At 35.4% G+C, this 18,009-nt stretch overlaps 5 protein-coding genes across 20 annotated transcripts in view; 3 read left to right on the forward strand and 2 right to left on the reverse strand.

Moving 5' to 3' along the window:
* Positions 1-10,415, forward strand: part of ci (transcriptional activator cubitus interruptus) — a 185,975-nt gene extending 175,560 nt beyond the window's left edge. For 6 of the 11 annotated variants that reach the window (XM_076407173.1, XM_076407171.1, XM_076407181.1 and 3 more), the window contains 11 exons: positions 2,495-2,835; positions 2,880-3,119; positions 3,183-3,332; positions 5,792-5,956; positions 6,123-6,410; positions 6,469-6,622; positions 7,060-7,313; positions 7,376-8,063; positions 8,123-8,277; positions 9,067-9,380; positions 9,440-10,415. In XM_076407173.1, the coding sequence (XP_076263288.1) occupies positions 2,495-2,835; positions 2,880-3,119; positions 3,183-3,332; positions 5,792-5,956; positions 6,123-6,410; positions 6,469-6,622; positions 7,060-7,313; positions 7,376-8,063; positions 8,123-8,277; positions 9,067-9,380; positions 9,440-9,932 (3,242 nt within the window). In that variant the 3' untranslated portion in view covers positions 9,933-10,415. The remainder of the gene's footprint in view (positions 1-2,494; positions 2,836-2,879; positions 3,120-3,182; positions 3,333-5,791; positions 5,957-6,122; positions 6,411-6,468; positions 6,623-7,059; positions 7,314-7,375; positions 8,064-8,122; positions 8,278-9,066; positions 9,381-9,439) is intronic. The other 5 variants (XM_076407174.1, XM_076407172.1, XM_076407182.1 and 2 more) reach the window with 1 other exon arrangement.
* Positions 1,048-17,822, reverse strand: LOC143198161 (uncharacterized protein F13E9.13, mitochondrial). Of its 2 annotated transcripts, none has more exons than XM_076407216.1 (6): positions 17,674-17,822; positions 17,445-17,527; positions 17,244-17,384; positions 16,990-17,189; positions 16,637-16,938; positions 1,048-1,225 (listed from the first exon to the last, which is right to left on the reverse strand). In XM_076407216.1, the coding sequence occupies exons 1-6, from the start codon at positions 17,744-17,746 to the stop codon at positions 1,179-1,181; spliced, it is 846 nt and encodes a 281-aa protein (XP_076263331.1). In that variant the 5' UTR covers positions 17,747-17,822; the 3' UTR covers positions 1,048-1,178. The 2 variants fall into 2 exon arrangements, with proteins under 2 accessions (XP_076263331.1, XP_076263332.1); XM_076407217.1 differs by having other exon boundaries at positions 17,614-17,738.
* Positions 3,943-4,550, reverse strand: LOC143198163 (uncharacterized). The gene is made up of 2 exons (XM_076407220.1): positions 4,440-4,550; positions 3,943-4,383 (listed from the first exon to the last, which is right to left on the reverse strand). Exons 1-2 carry the CDS (start codon positions 4,449-4,451, stop codon positions 4,084-4,086), a joined length of 312 nt encoding a protein of 103 aa, XP_076263335.1. The 5' UTR covers positions 4,452-4,550; the 3' UTR covers positions 3,943-4,083.
* On the forward strand, positions 11,694-15,571 carry RhoGEF4 (Rho guanine nucleotide exchange factor 4). Of its 2 annotated transcripts, none has more exons than XM_076407200.1 (8): positions 11,694-12,421; positions 12,473-12,659; positions 12,708-12,836; positions 12,918-13,102; positions 13,163-13,293; positions 13,355-13,469; positions 14,962-15,166; positions 15,228-15,571. In XM_076407200.1, exons 1-8 carry the CDS (start codon positions 11,765-11,767, stop codon positions 15,395-15,397), a joined length of 1,779 nt encoding a protein of 592 aa, XP_076263315.1. In that variant the 5' UTR covers positions 11,694-11,764; the 3' UTR covers positions 15,398-15,571. The 2 variants fall into 2 exon arrangements, with proteins under 2 accessions (XP_076263315.1, XP_076263314.1); XM_076407199.1 differs by having other exon boundaries at positions 11,696-12,421; positions 15,222-15,571.
* The window catches only part of Adck5 (aarF domain containing kinase 5), a 37,294-nt gene continuing 36,877 nt past the window's right edge, over positions 17,593-18,009 (forward strand). The window contains exon 1 of one of the 4 annotated variants that reach the window (XM_076407204.1): positions 17,593-17,747. The gene's annotated coding sequence lies outside the window, so the exon portion shown is untranslated. The remainder of the gene's footprint in view (positions 17,748-18,009) is intronic. The other 3 variants (XM_076407203.1, XM_076407205.1, XM_076407209.1) reach the window with 3 other exon arrangements.

Below are 18,009 nucleotides of genomic sequence, written 5' to 3' on the forward strand. Positions count from 1 at the left end.
TAATTGAATTCCGTCTTTATGGTTTCTTTTTACATGTTTTCATTTTTATTTCTACATCCGGTAGACGTTTATTTTTATTACTGGGCCTTCTCGACCGGGTTTTATAGGTTTATAGACTAGCATTATAAGTTACAACGTTATCTTTCCTGTGTTATTTACGTTATTCTAAAACAGATTCGATTTTAGGGGAGAATCGTTAAACATCTAGTTAGTTTACTGTTGATTGCTTGGTTTGTGATTCAACAAAGTATTTCATCACTTTTATTAGATATATAATACAGGGTGGGTCATATACCGGTTGGTTTCTTTTTGATAATGCTATTAAAACTACATCTATAAACTCTGAAAATAATTCTTAACAATTTAAGTTCTCCTAATTAAGTTTGCATAAATTATGTGTTGTTCACTGTGTTGCACAGTTGTATTTTTGAGCTTTTTCAATCCATTATGAATAGTATAATAACTCGGTTAAAGTCAGATACTCAAGTGTTAAATTACTTGAATAAAAGATATTATGACTCTTTCATTTCCTTTGTTATTCCAAAAATATGGGTAGAATATATTTTTGTTTCTCGTTCATTCACAGGGGGTCAAATATCTTGTCTTTGTATTTCATATTTTAGGTTTTTCTATAATTTCTTGCTAATTATTTTGCAAAAAAGTAATGTACTACAAAAAAAACAGAATATCCGCATAATTTAAGTAACTCGTAAATCGTAACATATATTATTGGGATGACACTTTCAAAGAATTCTTGATTCTCTAGGTAACGTTCATAATTTTTTCATATTTTGTAGAAATTTTTCTTCCACATAGGCTTGTTGCCATGTATAGCTTTAATTGGTCTCCATAATTATTTGAAGGAAAGAATAATAGACTGAGATTTCAATTTTTTTTAATTTAATTAATATATTGTTATTAGTCGTTTCCGTCTCACCTACAATTTGTCTTTATGATAACTTAAATCTAGGTATATAACTAGAAGGACCCATCGGCCCTATCTCAGTCTCTGGTGAAATAATGTGTATACATGTCACTGCTGAATTTTTTAATATATGCACCTCACTACACAACACTATACAAGATCAGATGGTTTAATTCTTTTGAGTCTCTGTCCTGTTCTGGTGGTATCCAATAGTTGTAATATTTCAATATTCGTGTGAGAATGGAGTCTTTCCTCATACCCCCTTGCAATTCTCTTGATTTTTTGACTGACTGTGAGTATCTGAAAAGCTTGGCTTGATGAAAATTGAAAATCAACCATCAAGGATTGGTATGCTAAGTTTAGACGTGGTGAAATGAGCACCGAAGACGGTAAACGCAGCGGACACCCAAAAGAGGTTGTCACTGAGGAAAACATTAAAAAATCCACAAAATGATTTTGAATGACCGTAATTTGAAATTGAATGAAATAGCAGACACTCTAAAGATATCAACTGAACGTGTACATCATATCCTTCACGAATATTTGGATATGAGAAAGCTCTGTGCAAAGTAGGTTTTCTTTGGCGAGCTCACTTTTGACCAAAAACAACGACGAGTTGATGATTCGGAGCAGTGTTTGAAGATGATCAAGCCTAATAAACCCGAGTTTTTACGTCGATATGTGACAATAGGTGAAACATGGCTCCATCATTTCACTCCGAAGGCCAATCGACAGTCATCCGAGTGGACTGCAGACGATGAACCTGCTCCAAAGCATGGGAAAACGCAACAGTCGGCTGGCAAGGTTATTGCTTCTGTATTTTGGGATGCGCATGGAATAATTTTGATTGGCTACCTTGAAAAAGGAAGGACCATCAACAGCGACTATTACATAGCGTTATTGAACCGTTTGAAGGATGAAATCGCCGAAAAACAGCCGCAGTAGAAGAAAAAATGTGCTGCTTCGTCAAGACAATGCACTGTGTTAAAAATCCATAAATTGGGCTTCGAATTGCTTCCTCATCAACCGTATTCTCCAGGTCTGGCACTCAGCGACTATTTCCTGTTCTCAAATCTCAAAAGAATGCTCGCTGGGAAGAAATTTTGGTCGAATGAGCAGGAAACGGAGGCCTATTTTGAAGCAAAAGACAAATCGTACTACAAAAATGGTATCGAAAGGTTGGAGGGTCGCTATAATCAGTGTATCATCCTTGAAGGGAATTATGTTGAAAAGAAATGCTAATTTTGCCAAAAAATGTGTTTTACTATGGTAGGCCGAGGACTTTTCAATTGACCTGTTAAATGCTACAAAAATGTCGTTATTATAACAAATTTGTACAAGTAAAAAGTATAACTTAAGAAACCCAAAGAAAGGAATAATTTTCCCATTTTTGCTATACATACAGCGTAGTGGTTAAGACACACGTTTTGTGATACCCCCTGACTACGTGGTACCAAACCACTCGTACTTTTAAGAACTCATTTCTTGTTGGTGAATGTATGGTTGCCAATAGTTTCGTGATGATGGTGACATTTATTTATAGTGTATAACTAATAATAATGTTTTTAGGTTCTCGCTTATGCTCACCACGTCTGGCCCGGGCATCCCGGAAGCGAGCGCTATCCGCCTCCCCATACTCCGACCTGGACCTGACGTCCGTCATCCGTTTCTCGCCGTCCTCGCTGGCCTCGTTGGCCGCGGGCAGCAGGAGCTCGTCCGCGTGCAGCGGCTCGTTGGGCCACCTGTCCGCCGGCGCCCTCAGCCCGGCCCTTCACCCCGCCCTCCTACTCCGGGGAGCCGGCGCCCCACCCCTGTTGCATCCCCATCCGCACACGCCGCCCTTCGGCCTCCATGGATCTCAGCATTTACCTCACGCCCAGCACTGCGCGCCCCTGCCCAAGACTGACAACGTAAGTATAACCCCGTGGCGCTGACGTCTTCCACTAAATAACAGTTTGCGTTTTGCTTCCAGAACTTCAACGACAGACGGAAATCGGACCATCCCAATGCCATCATCGACGTGGACGTCCGCAACGCGAGAATCAAGAAGGAACCGACGCACAATGCGAATCCCGTCGGGGATGGGAACGGGGACCAGGGTGATCTCAAGGATGAACCCGGTGACTTCATCGAGACCAACTGCCATTGGAAGGACTGTGGTACCGAGTTTAATACTCAGGACGAACTGGTGAAGGTAATAGTATCAGGAGGTGTAACCGAAATAGAAGTTTAATCTGAGTTTCGATATTTATTTCAGCACATTAACAATGATCATATCCACGCGAACAAGAAATCCTTCGTCTGTAGATGGGAGGGATGCTCGAGGGCTGAAAAACCGTTCAAGGCTCAGTACATGCTGGTCGTGCACATGAGACGACACACTGGTGAAAAGCCACACAAATGCACAGTAAGTAACTAAATTATTACATGATATCAATGAATCATTAAATATTTAAAAATAATAAAACACAATGAAGTCCCGCTACCATTTTAATTGTCTATAACTTTGCTCAAAGAAAAGGTAAGTAGGTTTAGTTTCACAAAAAGTTTATTAGGTCTTTAATTTTTTTTTCGTTATGATTAAAAAATTATACCGACTAAATGATGACCGCGATTCGCTATGCAACTTTTGGCTCTTTTTAAGGCATCTTTCATTATATCCTAACATCAGAGGGCGAATTTCTTCAATTTCATGACGAATATTGTCTTAAATTGTGATGTTAAATCGTTTGGGTCTTATCCACATAAACTTTTGATTATAAAAAACCCCATAAGAAATAGTCTGGTGTTGTTAAATCCGAGGATCTGGCTGGCCATGATAAATGGCCACTTCGCGAAATGAATTTTCGTGGAAAAACGTCATTCAATAATTGAATTGTTGAACAAGCTATGTGCTGTGGTCCCATCTTGCTGAAACCACGTGTCCTGTAGTCCTTGCTCTTCCATTTCAGGCACAAGAAAATTTCTAATCACGTCTTAGTACCATTCAGCAGTAACAGTAACTACAACACCTTGGTCATTTTCAAAAAACTAGGAACCAGTGGTGTTTTCAGCATGAATACCACACTATACAGTTGTTTTTAGTGGATGCAATGATAACCGACTGTTCTGTTTATTGACGTGGCCACTGAGAAGAAAATGGGCTTCATCGCTCATTATCAATTTAGACGAAAAATCTTCCATTTCACCAGATAGCCTTCAGACACTATTTCTGCTCGTTCTTGTGGCGTATGTTTACCCATAATAAAATTTGGACGTTTACAAAACGCAATGGTTACCACCCTATACAAACTTTTCGGAGCTATTCTCTGTATCATCCACCTAAAAGGTCGATTTCGCCTCAGATGTCTGTGATAAACTCGGTCACCTTTGGTCACCGATGTTTTAACATGTATGTGAATGCACAGACCTTGCAAGGTGCATTTCAAGATTTGGTAACTGGGCTCTGATTGTCGCATCTTAAACAGATGACTTCATTTCTAATATTATCTCGGAAAAAAAGTATAGGATTTACCTGAATAAACATATTTGATAGACCTCAAGTTTCCATATATTGGACTATAGCAGAGTCTACAGAAAGAGCCATAGAGAAGAATTGACAAGATACGCATCCTGCTTGTAAAACTTCTTTTCTTCCACACGTACCATTTTAGAGAACCAACAGCTACTGTAGCTTGGCCGATTCGGAGGTAGATGCTACATATTTCTCATTGCATTGCCTTTGCTTAGGATGCTGCACAATAAATATTTTTAAAAAAGATCACCATTTACTAACAACATGTGAATGAGAATTTTCGTTATATTTGGTTTTGTACATTCTTTTGCCAATAAATAAAAAAGTCTAGAGATAGCTTCATAACACAAATGAATTAAAATAGGTTCCTGATACTGTTAAATAACATTTAAATAATGTAACAGCAGGCCCATAAAAATATCTAATAATTCTTGCTTGCGATATTACTTTTATATGTGGTAGTATCATTTTGGTGTTATGGCACAGATTCGTCTATTTCAAAGACATCTGCGGCGAAGCATATATTATAATGTTCAGTTTTCAAACCTCTTAATTTACTTCCTTAAAAAAATATGATATTCTTTTTTAGGATTCGTAATGTGGGACAACTGCTGAATCCAATATTTAACTTGTAGCCGTATTTTCCTTTTCGTTAAGGTTATGGCCTTACTATTTACTATTAAAAGGAAATACTTACTATTAAAATTATAATTAGGAATTGCAACTTAACATCTGTCAGTCGGTCTGAAATGCAAAAAATAAATATTCCTGTTCAAAAATTTCATGTGGCAGATCATAAGGTTTCCTGAAGATTATCATTGTCAAGAAATCTGTAATCTTTTTACTACCTCCTGTCCTCTTCACGCCAATTCAGACGCCCAAAACATGGTTACGGCTATGCCCATTTAAATTTACATTGTAAACATACTTTTATGTTACATATTTCTATACTTTGTGATGTGTTTCAGTTCCAAACCTTTAGCTTTAACAAAAAAAAATTAATTATCTTTTCATCATTAGATACTGAAAATATGGAATTTGCTTTAATACGTATATAATTAAATGTAACGTACAGTAAAAATACATTATAAATTTTATTAACTTGGTCACATTGTAATATTAAATCAAGAAACGCATTTTATCCCTTGAGATACTTTGACGAAGTGAAGTACAGATATCACATAGATAGCAAAGTGTCTAAACTGTTGTCATTCAATATTGCACGGAGATGATAGCATAAGTAACACCATGAGGAAAACTCTTTTCTATTCCGAAGATGGAGGCATATTTATTTTCAATTTACATTGTTTTACTAATAAAATAGTTATTTCTAATCTAATTTTTTTCTACAGTTCGAAGGTTGTATCAAAGCATATTCAAGGCTAGAGAATCTCAAGACCCATCTTAGATCCCACACCGGCGAGAAACCATACACTTGTGAATATCCTGGATGCTCCAAGGCGTTCAGTAACGCTTCCGACAGAGCTAAACATCAAAACCGGACGCACAGTAATGAGGTAAGCGGATGCTCATATCCCTCATCATTTTTTACTAACCCAAATCAATTTAAACTAATCAACGTTAAATCTACAACGCTACTAATAGTGGAATGATTATATCAACTCTAGTAAGTGATGGTTAGTCGTAGAGATGAATAGACAATAATGCAGATATCTGTTTTAGAAACCATATGTGTGTAAAGCACCGGGATGTACTAAGCGATACACCGATCCCTCGTCATTACGCAAACACGTGAAGACAGTACACGGAGCCGAGTTCTACGCTAGTAAAAAGCACAAAGGTGGAAACGGTCCATCCAGTGATGAAGGTGGTGCTGGTGGACTGGACGCATCTCCTCGGTCAGATGATGCCAAGACGGCGAGCCTCAGTAGTCCGTCGGTGAAATCCGAGTCCGACGCTCAGTCACCACAAGCACAAGGAAGCCCTGCTGGTCAGGATATCGATGGAATGGTAAGACTCATCATCTGTTACCGCCGAAGAATTACTGACTAGTTCCTCGTATTTTCAGCGTCTTACCACACCAGGTGTTACCGATACTCTGGAAGACTGGACCGCCGAAGCTGAGGATCTCGAACTGGAAGAACTTCCGGTGGTGCTTAGAGCTTTGGTTGGTGGTGGAGCTGCACCAACAGGTGTCGGACCACCCAGACTACGTAAACCAGGTAAATATTGGCCATTTTCCACTTTTTAACAATATAGCACTGTTGCTATTGCAGAACTTTGGACATTATTCATCACATTTCGATAATGCCAGAAAACGGTCACTACTCTTCTCCCCGTAGTTCTTTTAACAATCCAAGAAGTCGACTTTTCCTCATAAATATAGAAATAATCTTCATTTGACATATAGATCCAAAACGTTTTAATCTGGGTCTTTCAATCGATTCAATAAATTATCGTATATATATATATATATATATATATATAATATATATATATATATATATATATAGTATTCAATGTCCAAATTTCAGAGCCACATAGAATGTCCTGGTTGAAATAATAATTCTTCCATAAGAACCATCTAAGAGAAAAGAACGTTCCTGTATGAACGATGCTCAGAATAACTATGTAACCATGATCAATTTATTATTCTCAGTAGGTAGGCCAAGAGCCCCAGCATTGGCTCAAAGAAAAATCGCAGATCTCAATACCCGAATAACGAACCTAAAAATGGATACGATAACTCAGCCACAACCCAAGACCCAGTTGACGGAGTTGCAGCAACGATTACAGCCGCCGATTTCGCAGCAACAAGCCCAGATTCGTCGAGATAGCAGTTCGACTGTAAGCTCTTATTATGGAAGCATGAGAAGCGCTGATATGAGCAGGAAAAGCAGTCTGGCCTCCCAGGTAATTTGGAACTAACTCTGTCTCGAATAAATATTACTGGAACATATATTTATCCCACCTAGGTATCGAATATGCGTCCTGGACAAGGTCCTGGCTCATTCTACGACCCCATATCAGCCGGAAGCTCACGAAGATCCAGCCAATTATCGACCGTGACTACAGGAGGCCAATGTCTACCTCCACCACCACCCTCGCACCTGCTCGCAGGACAACTTCAGAGACTACAGAGCTCGAACCAACCAACGTCCAATAATCTAGTGATACAAACTCAATCGACCAATATGCAACAGGCGGCTACCAGCCAGAATTTCCTGTGGGCCTCCACGACGAGCTCGGAGGCACGTAGGGCATCAGAACCCAGCCGGCCCGGGTTGGACCCGAGAAGTCCCCCGCCACGACCCTCCTCGGTCAGTTTGAGCCCCCTCCGCAAGGTTCAGAGCTCCACCGAACTTCATCCGAATCAAGCCGTGCAATTGGATGAGGTCGGCGAAGGGGAGATGGTTGAGAACAAGCTGGTGCTCCCCGACGAAGTTCTGATGTATCTTAATCAAGTAGCCGATGCTCAGCATGTAGGGTCAGGTTGGTCAGAAACGACGTCCCAGCCGCTTCAGAGCCCGACGAACACGATGGTTCCCTCTCCGAATAGTTTCAAACCTTTATCGCCAGCTAACGCGGTGGTAAACCCGCTGGTATCTCCTACAAATCAAATGACCATGTCTCCGAGGAACAATCAGATGATGGCTTCGCCTGGTAAATTCTCAAAAATTCTTCTCTAATTGGAATGAATGATTATGATAATATATTTATAGGATATCAACTAATGCCTTCTCCAGGACCTCAGATAATAGCATCACCAGCGAGCAACATCGGGCAAAATATGATGCCCAGCCCCGCGAGTAACTTGGAGCACATAATGTCACCCAACTCCAATCCCGTCATGCCTTCGCCAAACTCCAACTACCAGGTATGTCAATCGTTATTGTAAAGTAGAAGTTTTAAAAATTTAATTTGACATCATAAACAAAAAGGATAAAGAACAAAAAAATTAAATCAAAAATGCTTTGAAACAAAAAATAAATCAACAAAAATAATACATCTGAAACCCTGTCTTGTTTCTCAGATATCACAGCAATCAATGTTTAACAACAATAGATTTATTGTTTCTGTTAATGAACTTATTATTAGATATAGTTTGTCATTCAAAACATTTTCTATGAAAACAAACAAAGAAAACACAGACAACTTATAGCTGCCTTAATAAATACTAGATACTCACTATGGTATAGTAAAGCACCACCAGCACTAACCATAGTGACGTCCAGTGTGTAGCTACTTGTAACCTAAACCTCAAACGTTTAAACACTGAATGCGGTATTGTAATTTATAATCATTTAAATATAAATAATACTCTTTAAATATAATTATTTTTCAATCCGTTTGTTACTGATATTTCACTGACTTGTGAGTTAAGTTTAACTTCTATTATATTTAATTAAAAGCGTCCATTTAATTAATATGTTATATCCAAACCTTAATGAACTCCAGACTTGATTTTTGAAACATGTTATATAACACGCCACATATAATATAAATTGTAAGCATGTATTATTATTTTTCGTCAAAAATACTATATACTTCTAATATCTCTCTATGAAATCTCTATATCATACCATTTTTAACAAAAACCTGAAGATTTATCTGTATGAATGTATATAAATTGTGGTACAATATTAATTCTGAATAATCTTTTTAGGTTATCCCATCACCAAGTTCTATGTATAACGACGCAGTGCAGTACAATGCCTTGTCTCCTGCACAAGCAAACATCGCATCGCCCGCTTCAAATTATAATCAAATGGTGGCGTCTCCAATGTCCACGAGATGCCAGCCTCAGATGATGTCACCATCGCAACCGAACAACATGGTCCAGCATTGTCACGGAACGCACAACATGATGCAGAACACCGGTCAGATGATGCCACAAAACTGTCCGCAGCAGAATTGTTCTGTTTTGAATCAGAACCCTCATCAGCAGAGGCCAAATAACGGTTGTTTCCCCCTCAACAGGTAGATTTATTTATTACCAATGATCACTGATGATTTAAAATGATATGTTTTTGTTCCAGGCAAATGCAACAACATCCGAACTGTTATATGTCTGGGTCCTGGTGTCATAACAATAACATGCCTGCCCAGCATAATCTGTGCAACAGTCAGAATCACAACATGTATGGTCAACAGCCCCAGAATCCCATGCCCATGAATGCGAATTATGGCAGTCAGCATCAGCAACAAGCCAACATGCAACACTGTGCGGACCATAACGGATATCCCCAACAGTACATGAAGCAACCACAAACTCAGCCCAATTTCAACGGGTACCAGCAAGCCCAGAATTCCCTGGCATCACCAGCAGCCGGTGCCCTAGCCCCCACAACATACGAAGCTCCCCAGATGCGTCCCGATACTTATCAACGCACACTGGAATACGTTCAATCGTGCCAAAACTGGAACGCTTCGAGTGAACCCACCAGCAATCCCAATATGGTAGTTGGGGACATGACTTCATCTCTTACATCATTGCTAGAAGAAAACCGATATTTACAAATGATACAATGATTATAAAATGTTTATTAATTTCGAGATATATAATTTTAGCTAGATTTAGATGTAAATAACTGAGCGGCATGAAGTTCCCTTGTAAATGTTTATATAAAATATATATGGTATGTAAAAAAAATCGAAAATGTCCCTTATATATATATATAGAAATATTCTCATTTTTGTGGGTACTTTAGTACTGTAGGACGTGTAAATGTGATATTTACTGCAGTTATATTGCAATATCTCTAAGAATGGCTTTAAAATTTTGTAAAGATTTTTTGTTATTTAAAATAGAAACCTAATTATATTAGAATAAGCTGAAGCTCTTATTTGTATATAGTTAATTTAGTACTAGGGGAACGATATGAACAACGAATCTGAAAAGTTTTATTTATCTTTATGAATTTGTTAGATTAAATATTTAGTGGTTAAGGTTTAATACTAAAACCAAATGTTACATTTGACTTGTGTTAAAAACAATAAATGTAGACATAATTACAGGCTTCTTTTTAAAACCCCCCCCCCCTTCACTTCATGTTACATTTCTTTCTTTACTTTTAGGCTATATGGTAGTAGGAAGATTAATTGTTCTTTTCTAGACAATGTTATACTTGTTCAATAAGACTATACTATAATACTGAATTTGAAAGGTAACAGACCATAGAACATTTTAGTATAAAGATAGCTTTATATCAATGTATTTTGCTCAGTTAAAATTTGTTACATTTGAAAAATGGGGCTATCGGAAGGAAAAACCCAGCGTAAGCTCAATGAAAATTGTGAGGTGTCGATGATGTTAAGCACTTACGTCAAAATCGTTTTTGTTCCCAAAAATGTATGTAATAATTAGAAATATTGAAGTAGACCGACATATTTCATTCCTCGACATCAGTACGGGAGTGAACATCCAACATAAAACAGTTTTGAAAAGTTTACATACAGGATACCAAAAGAAGATCGACACATTAAGTAAGAAAGAACACCGTATAGAGCCAGTTTTATAATGCGCTAGGAAAATTACCGAAAAATGCCGAAAGGTAATTGATTAATACGGCACATATAACAATGAGTAGTATTTGAAATTTAAATAAATAAATTTCTTCTGGAAGTCCAAAAAACTCTCCAACTCAGTTCTATATATTCTATCACAATCACTAAATTTTAATGAAAGTAGAAAGATTTAATTTCGTCATAGTTAGACACAACTTATGTAAAATTCCGAATATTGAAACCATAATACTTTTTAAGTGCATTTCTCGGAAAATTATTATATCAGGCATAGACATATAAAAATATTTTTAAAGTGAATTGAATGTTTTGACTTCTTAACATAGTCATTTGAACCTACTAATTATCAAAAAACAGAAAATTAAAAAAACCTTTAGGCCGTGGACGAATCGATTGTAAGTGTTAACTGAAAGTGGATTTTACCGATTTTACGGAAATATTTACTACTTTACTATACGATAAGGAATCTCCCTGTATGGATTTTCAGTTTGCAAAAAAAGCGTGAAAATTGATTACTTTCAAAACTCAATATTATCCGATAACCAGCAATACATACGATATTTTAAGGGTAATTTGAATATAGAAGCAAGGCAAACTATAATTTTTAAAATCCAGTAGTAATTAATCAATATCTAAGTTACATTTGTTTAACTTAATATGAAAATAAACTATCAAAATTATCTAAAATCAGCCTAAGAAAAGGCAAAATTAAAAAATAGACAACTGGCAATTCAGATTGTTTCCATTGGCGCAAATTTTTAAATACAGGTTATGAAAACAACTTGTAACGGTTGTGAGTTTGGTAAGTCGCAGTTCGGTTTTTTTCTATTTTGCTCAAAATGGAACAAGATATCAAACTTAAAACTATAGAGATAGTGTTAGAACGACTGCCTTATTGCGAAGGCAATATAAACAATTTACCTAAAAATAAACCAGAGGGGGAATCTATAAATCAAGAGAAATTAATAGTGAACACCCCGATTTCAACCCCAAAAGACATGAAGAAGAACAAAGTTGCACTGTCTGCTCTAAAACACGTCAGCAGTGATCCTCGTACACCTAAAGCCAGCATAGAACTTAGTCAAGAGTTGAAGAAAGTCATAAATGAAAGAAACATGTTAACGTCGAAAACAAGAAAGCGAGTGTTTGAAGCTCTTGATGAAATAAAGAGTAAAAGCGAAGAAGAAACTAGAACCTTTAAGCGGGAGAAAGCATTACTGGAAATAGTTAATAGTGAAATTAAATATGTTAGGCAATTAGAAACAATCATCAATTTTTTTATGAAGCCAGTTCAGGAAAAGAGATTGTTAAAAACAGATGATTTTGAAATACTCTTCGGAAATATTACCACAATATACAGGATTAACAAAGAATTATTAGAAGAACTCGATAAAGGGTACCATAATGTTGCAAATGCGTTTTCCAAAATTGCTCCATTTTTAAAATTATATTCAGTTTTTGCATATGATTTTAGAAATAATTTGAGAATATTACAGGTAAGTAACTAAAATATTATTTTTTCTATAATATATTAAATAAATTCGCAGAATGCAAGAACCTTAAATCCCCTGTTTGCAAAATTTGTGGAAAATCAAGAGTCAAGACCCGAAGTACAAAGTAAATTATCTGCTCTTTTGATAACACCAATACAGAGAGTACCACGTTATAAATTACTCTTGACACAGTTATATGAATTAACTTCACCGAAAGAAAAAGATTATAAGCATCTTAGAGGTAATAGAGGTATACTTTATGAATATATCAAGTAATGTTAGTTTTTAGAGTGTCTTTTAAAAATCGAAGATGCTGCTTTGCATATTAATAATATAGTTGAAGAGCAGGAAAATGCCCAGAGATTACTAGAATTACAAAGATGTTTAAGAAGTGGAGAGCCAAATATAATAATGCCCGGTAAATTTCAATTTGTTTGCAAGTTACTACAGCTTGTATTTATGCGTGTTATGTAGGAAATTTATATTTATATATGTATAGGTAGGAAATTGAAGCGTGAAGGTATATTAAATAAGATGTCTACAAAAAATGGGCACAGTGAAAAACTATATGTGGTACTCATGAGTGATATTATCATGTTCAATAAAATGAAAAAAGAGGAACCAGTTTTAAATTCCTTAAAAGTGTCATGTATTTTCCCATTAAACAAATCAAAAGTTATAGAGGTGAGTCAGTCAGTACAGTATTATGAAAACAAAAGGTAATTTTACACAATATATAACCAGGTTCTGGATAAAGGCTGTCTAAAAGTCGTATCCCAGGATGAAGAACTGATCCTGTATCATGACCAACTATGCGAAACCATTAAGTGGATAGAGAGCATTAATTTGGCTATCCAGAATTATTTAGAAGACAGGTAATTTTACTTTGAAAAGTTTTCCGAATAGATATCTTTATTACTCGATTTTTGTTCACAGGAAAACCTTGCGAAAGGAAAGTTCCAACAGGAGACCAGTGAAACGAAAAGATGTTAATGAATACCACGAGATTGGCCTAAGCCCCGGGCAACCCCTAAAAAAGAGGAAATTTATGGTAATAAATTAATTAATCAATCCGCGTCATCCTGTTATCTTTTTTTCAATTGTTTCTATTATTTGTCACGCATAACTTTGTTTATCTCGATTTTTATTTCCTTTTTTCCCTGCTGTGATCCATCATGTTTTATTGTTCAATTTTCTCTTGCATTGTATTGTATTGTTCAAGTTTTGCTTGGTGATAGTGTCCAAAAAACATTTAAACATTAATTTCTAGGCTAAGTGCGGCAATTCTCAAAAGTAATAATAGGACCTCTACTGTATTAATGAAACTTTTTGAATCTCAATAATACCTCAAGCAAGCAAATAAAGTCAGTTGCATAAATAGAAATATATATGGGCTTATTTTAGAACATATATGACATTAGTTTTCTTTTATGAATCCAAATTTTCGACCTTGTCTTGTTGTCAACGATGATATCTCTAATATCTTATACATTTGCGTTCTTGCTGATTTATCTTTTCATATATCGTCATTATTATCTTCCTTTGATTTTATTCTTAACAGTTGTTCAATTTGTATTGTTTGTTCTCCTGTATTTTTTTAGGGCTTAATATTCTACCACTATTCGTTTTTTTAGTCGACCTTGTGGTCAATTTTTTTTATTAGTCTTCTTACTTTTTCAATTTTCTATAGCTTTTCTTCTGTAAGACCCTTTGGTCATTTTTTAATATTTTATTAAATTTCTTCTGTCCTTATAATCCTCCTTAACTATTATTCCTAATTCATATCAGTATTTCCTTAACATTTTCTTCATGTGCTTCTTTTGCATTTTTCTTTGAAACAAGCATCCATATCCAAGAGTCCATATCTTTTTGGCTATACTTTTGTTACTAGTTTTACTATATCCCCTTGCTTATATCCTTTTTACTATTTTTCTGCTAAATACGGGTGCTGATGTTCTATCACGATTACGGTACTGCAATTAATATATTATATTCTGGGTATAATATAATATATTAATTGCAGTACTATTTTTTAATAGATTAATTAAAATGAAATCCATTATTTTTTTCAATGGAAGTTCTTGTCTCTGTTGATTCTTTTGAGCCGGCTTGCCGGTCTGTATTTTCACATTTACCGAAGAAAAACTAATATATAGTGTAATTTATCTTTGTTGGTATTCACCTACGTCAAGGATCAAATAAAAAACTCACAAAATTTCGATACGAGATACGATTTCCTAAAACCCATGTATTGGAAAAATTGGTATTTTTTTGTTTTTCATTGTTTTTAGAACTTTTCTTTGAATTGAATTTTAATCTTTGAGTTTCTGTGAATGTTCTATAATTATTAACGCCTTTGGTGGTGTGCCTTCTAAACTGATGTATGCCATTCTTTCATCTCTTGTTTCTATAAAGTTCTTCGGTGATCGTCAATCCTCATGTTATCTCCCCAATTTGTATATTGCTTCTTCCGTTCTTAATTTATAGTAGTGATATGAATTACCCTAATTAGATAATGTATCCATCGTATTTTATCATTACAGAATCCGCAACACACGCCAGATCTATCGAGGTTAAGTCGCAGATTAACCGCAAGAAGGTCAATCCGTTCCGCTTGTAATTCCACTCCCATCAGGTTGGAAAGCAATCCGGAAACTTCGCATCTCAGTTCGACGTCCGGTTTTCCCCCGTTGGAGACGAGCAATTTCGCTTGCGGAAGCACCCTGAAGATCGACAGGATAGATCCAGGTAATTAACACCAGGGTATTTTTCTGAACATCAAATCGGTTAATAATTGGGATAGTTCCAGATGTTGCTGAAATTAAGAGAAGGGACGATGAAACTGGACTGGACGCGAGAAGCGATGTATTCGTGTTCGGTAAGAAGCACGAAGAACAAAACACTACGAGATTTGGCAGTTTCTTTAATGGTATAAAATCGACGTTCAAAGGAATGTTCGGTTTTGGTGGAAGTAAATAAGGTTCATTATCTCTCGTCGTCCGTTATTTTTTAGTTGTTATTTTATAACATTTTATCCCGACTTGATCAGTAGTTGTTACGTATTTATATTTATAGGTATATGTTTATGTTTAATGTTTTTATATATCAGCTGTTTTGTGGCACGTTAACAATAAAATGCATCACAAAACAAGAGTTATTTTAGTTCTCTTCACTAACCGATAACTGACTTATTGGTCAACTCCAGCAATATTCTTGGAATTAACATGGGTAGAATTACTAGTATACAATATGTAGTCTATATCGATAAAAAATATCCAAGAATCAAAGAAATAACCCTCCAATATATTTACACAGTTTGAAATGCATTGATGTGTTTGACTTACCATGTTTGTGTAATTTTGTTTCAAAATGGACATAAACGATAAAGTTTTTTTTACCTTTAAGTAATATACCTTGAAAATAAATTAAAAAAGCATAAATAAACGCTGCTAAATACTTTACAAAAAAGACTGTGTTCTGTCTAGCTATGAAATGCTAGCTCTGAAATTGCTGTAAATTAACCTAGTGTATCGGCGTTTGGAAAGAAGCTTATAGTTTATGGAATACGGCCATTGAAGATGGCCAGCTAAACTGGTGCACGAAGGTACAAAGGATGTTCTTTGTTGGTTGTTCCCAAATAAAGGAAATTTCAAAATCATTTTGGTTGGTTAGTTATTAAACGTTTTCAGAGTCAATTTTTTATATATAACCCAAAATTATAACATCAACATATTTCATATAATGTATGTTGTTAACGCGGTTTTGTCTACAGGTGTAAATTGTAATAAAAAATAATAAATACATTCTGATGAATGTAATATGTAAAAAAAAGTCGCGCTGATTTGATATTGTAAGTGGTTTTAAGTTATAATTTTTTAAATAACAATTATATTTACTAATATAGAAACTAAATATTCAAGCCTAAATTTGACATAGATACACCTGCATATCTCTTTAGTATAAACAATTTCTTGAGCGCAAATTTGCAAAACAAATACTTGCAATAATTTTTCTTTGCGTTTTTATTCTATTCTATATTTTTTTATTCTATATTTTTATAAATTGGAAGAAGATATAAAGACTAAAACTGAACAGGCATGGTATAAATAATGCCCATAAACTAAAATAGAAATCTGTATCTCCAGCAAAATTTGCAGCATTCAAATTTTAAATATAGCGAAATCAAAAAATTATTTTTTTAGTAAAAATTATTTTTACCAATCTTCTCCATAAATATTTTCACTCTTTCTTCGTCAACTTCATTGGACCACGTCCCATTTTTCTTAAAATGAGAACCAATTATCAACGCATCTGCCATAACATAATCTTGTACATTATCCACTGTTACTCCAGATCCTATCAGTATTGGCAATGTTGTCGTTTTTCTTAACGCTTGTAGTTCGTTAACTTCTGCCGGAATACCTGTGGATGTCCCAGTTAGAATGACACCATCTGTCAAAAAATATTCTGCAGCTTTAGCGGTTTCCTCCAAAGATATATCGGCGGTAATAGCGTGAGAACTAAAAAAGCTCTTTCGAATTTAAATAAAGGTGATGGTATAGGAATAATACCTGTGTTTCTTCTTGATGTCGGAAAATACCAAAACATTTTCGGCTGATATTTCCTTCCGATACCTTAACAGTAATCCAGCATTGGCATCGGTAAAACCTTCATCACCGATATGACCAAAGACATAGCTTTCCGCTCTGATAAAATGCAGCGAACAAGCCTTTGCAACCGCTAAAGCTTCCTTATTACCACAGGAAAGTATCTAAATCTCAAAACCTTTGAAAAACGAAATCAAATCAATTTAACAACAGCCTACTTGTATACCACAGGGTAAATTATTGGGAATTATTGTTTTTATTTCGGTACATATTCGAGTCATGGTAGCCGTGATCTCTGGGCCGAAATGTCTAGCTTGGATATAAGGAACATCGTGCATATTTTCTATCAAGATACCATCCTAAACAAAAAAAAACACAATTGGTAACAGGTTTCTTGTCAAAAACATATTAAGCCTCACTAAATCATACTGCATGTATAGTTCTGTCTCCTTTTTCGCTTTCGTTATCAATGCCTCCAGATTATTTTTAAACAGGGGGGTGCCTGCAGTGTAAAAACACAATGCACGTCATTGATAATTCATAATTTGTCAGCTGATATAATTATATGTAACATGCTTGCGTTAATACCTGTAGTCGGCATGTGCAATTTAACAGGTGTTATTTATAGAAGTAGATAAAAGTACAAACCGGGCAGTGCTTCGACGTGTACCATTCCAATAATAGAACATTTTTTACTAAACAGCTGGTGGAATTTTAACATCGTAAGTAAAATAATATCTATTTTTGCTTACAATTTTTAGGTTATGTGACATATATTAACTATCATGATTTATCTACAAAGCCGATAATTTTGTTTTTAAGTTGTTTTGTCTGATAACTAAAGTTGTGAATGCAGTTATAACGAGAATATTCAGAGAGTAATAGAAACAACGATTCAACACCTTATATAAATAAAAAAATAATATGTATTTGTATAACAAAACTACGCAGTTTTTAAGGTATAAGTAGTTATGAAATATTCAA

This window comes from Rhynchophorus ferrugineus, unplaced genomic scaffold (genome assembly GCF_030347505.1).
Source record: "Rhynchophorus ferrugineus isolate W39M unplaced genomic scaffold, kcgeb_rfMv2 rfM6, whole genome shotgun sequence".
Lineage (NCBI taxonomy): Eukaryota > Metazoa > Arthropoda > Insecta > Coleoptera > Curculionidae > Rhynchophorus > Rhynchophorus ferrugineus.

Bases quoted from the DNA above. Each gene is read 5' to 3' on its own strand.
- RhoGEF4 (XM_076407199.1), top strand. From the start codon at position 11,765: ATGGAACAAGATATCAAACTTAAAACTATAGAGATAGTGTTAGAACGA. The intron at 12,660-12,707 runs GTAATAGAGGTA...GTTAGTTTTTAG, and splicing joins AGATTATAAGCATCTTAGAG to AGTGTCTTTTAAAAATCGAA. The intron at 12,837-12,917 runs GTAAATTTCAAT...ATATATGTATAG, and splicing joins GCCAAATATAATAATGCCCG to GTAGGAAATTGAAGCGTGAA.
- LOC143198161 (XM_076407216.1), bottom strand. From the start codon at position 17,746: ATGTTAAAATTCCACCAGCTGTTTAGTAAAAAATGTTCTATTATTGGA. The intron at 17,385-17,444 runs GTGAGGCTTAAT...TTTTTTGTTTAG, and splicing joins TATACATGCAGTATGATTTA to GATGGTATCTTGATAGAAAA. The intron at 1,226-16,636 runs GTAAAAATAATT...CAAGCTTTTCAG, and splicing joins AATATTTATGGAGAAGATTG to ATACTCACAGTCAGTCAAAA.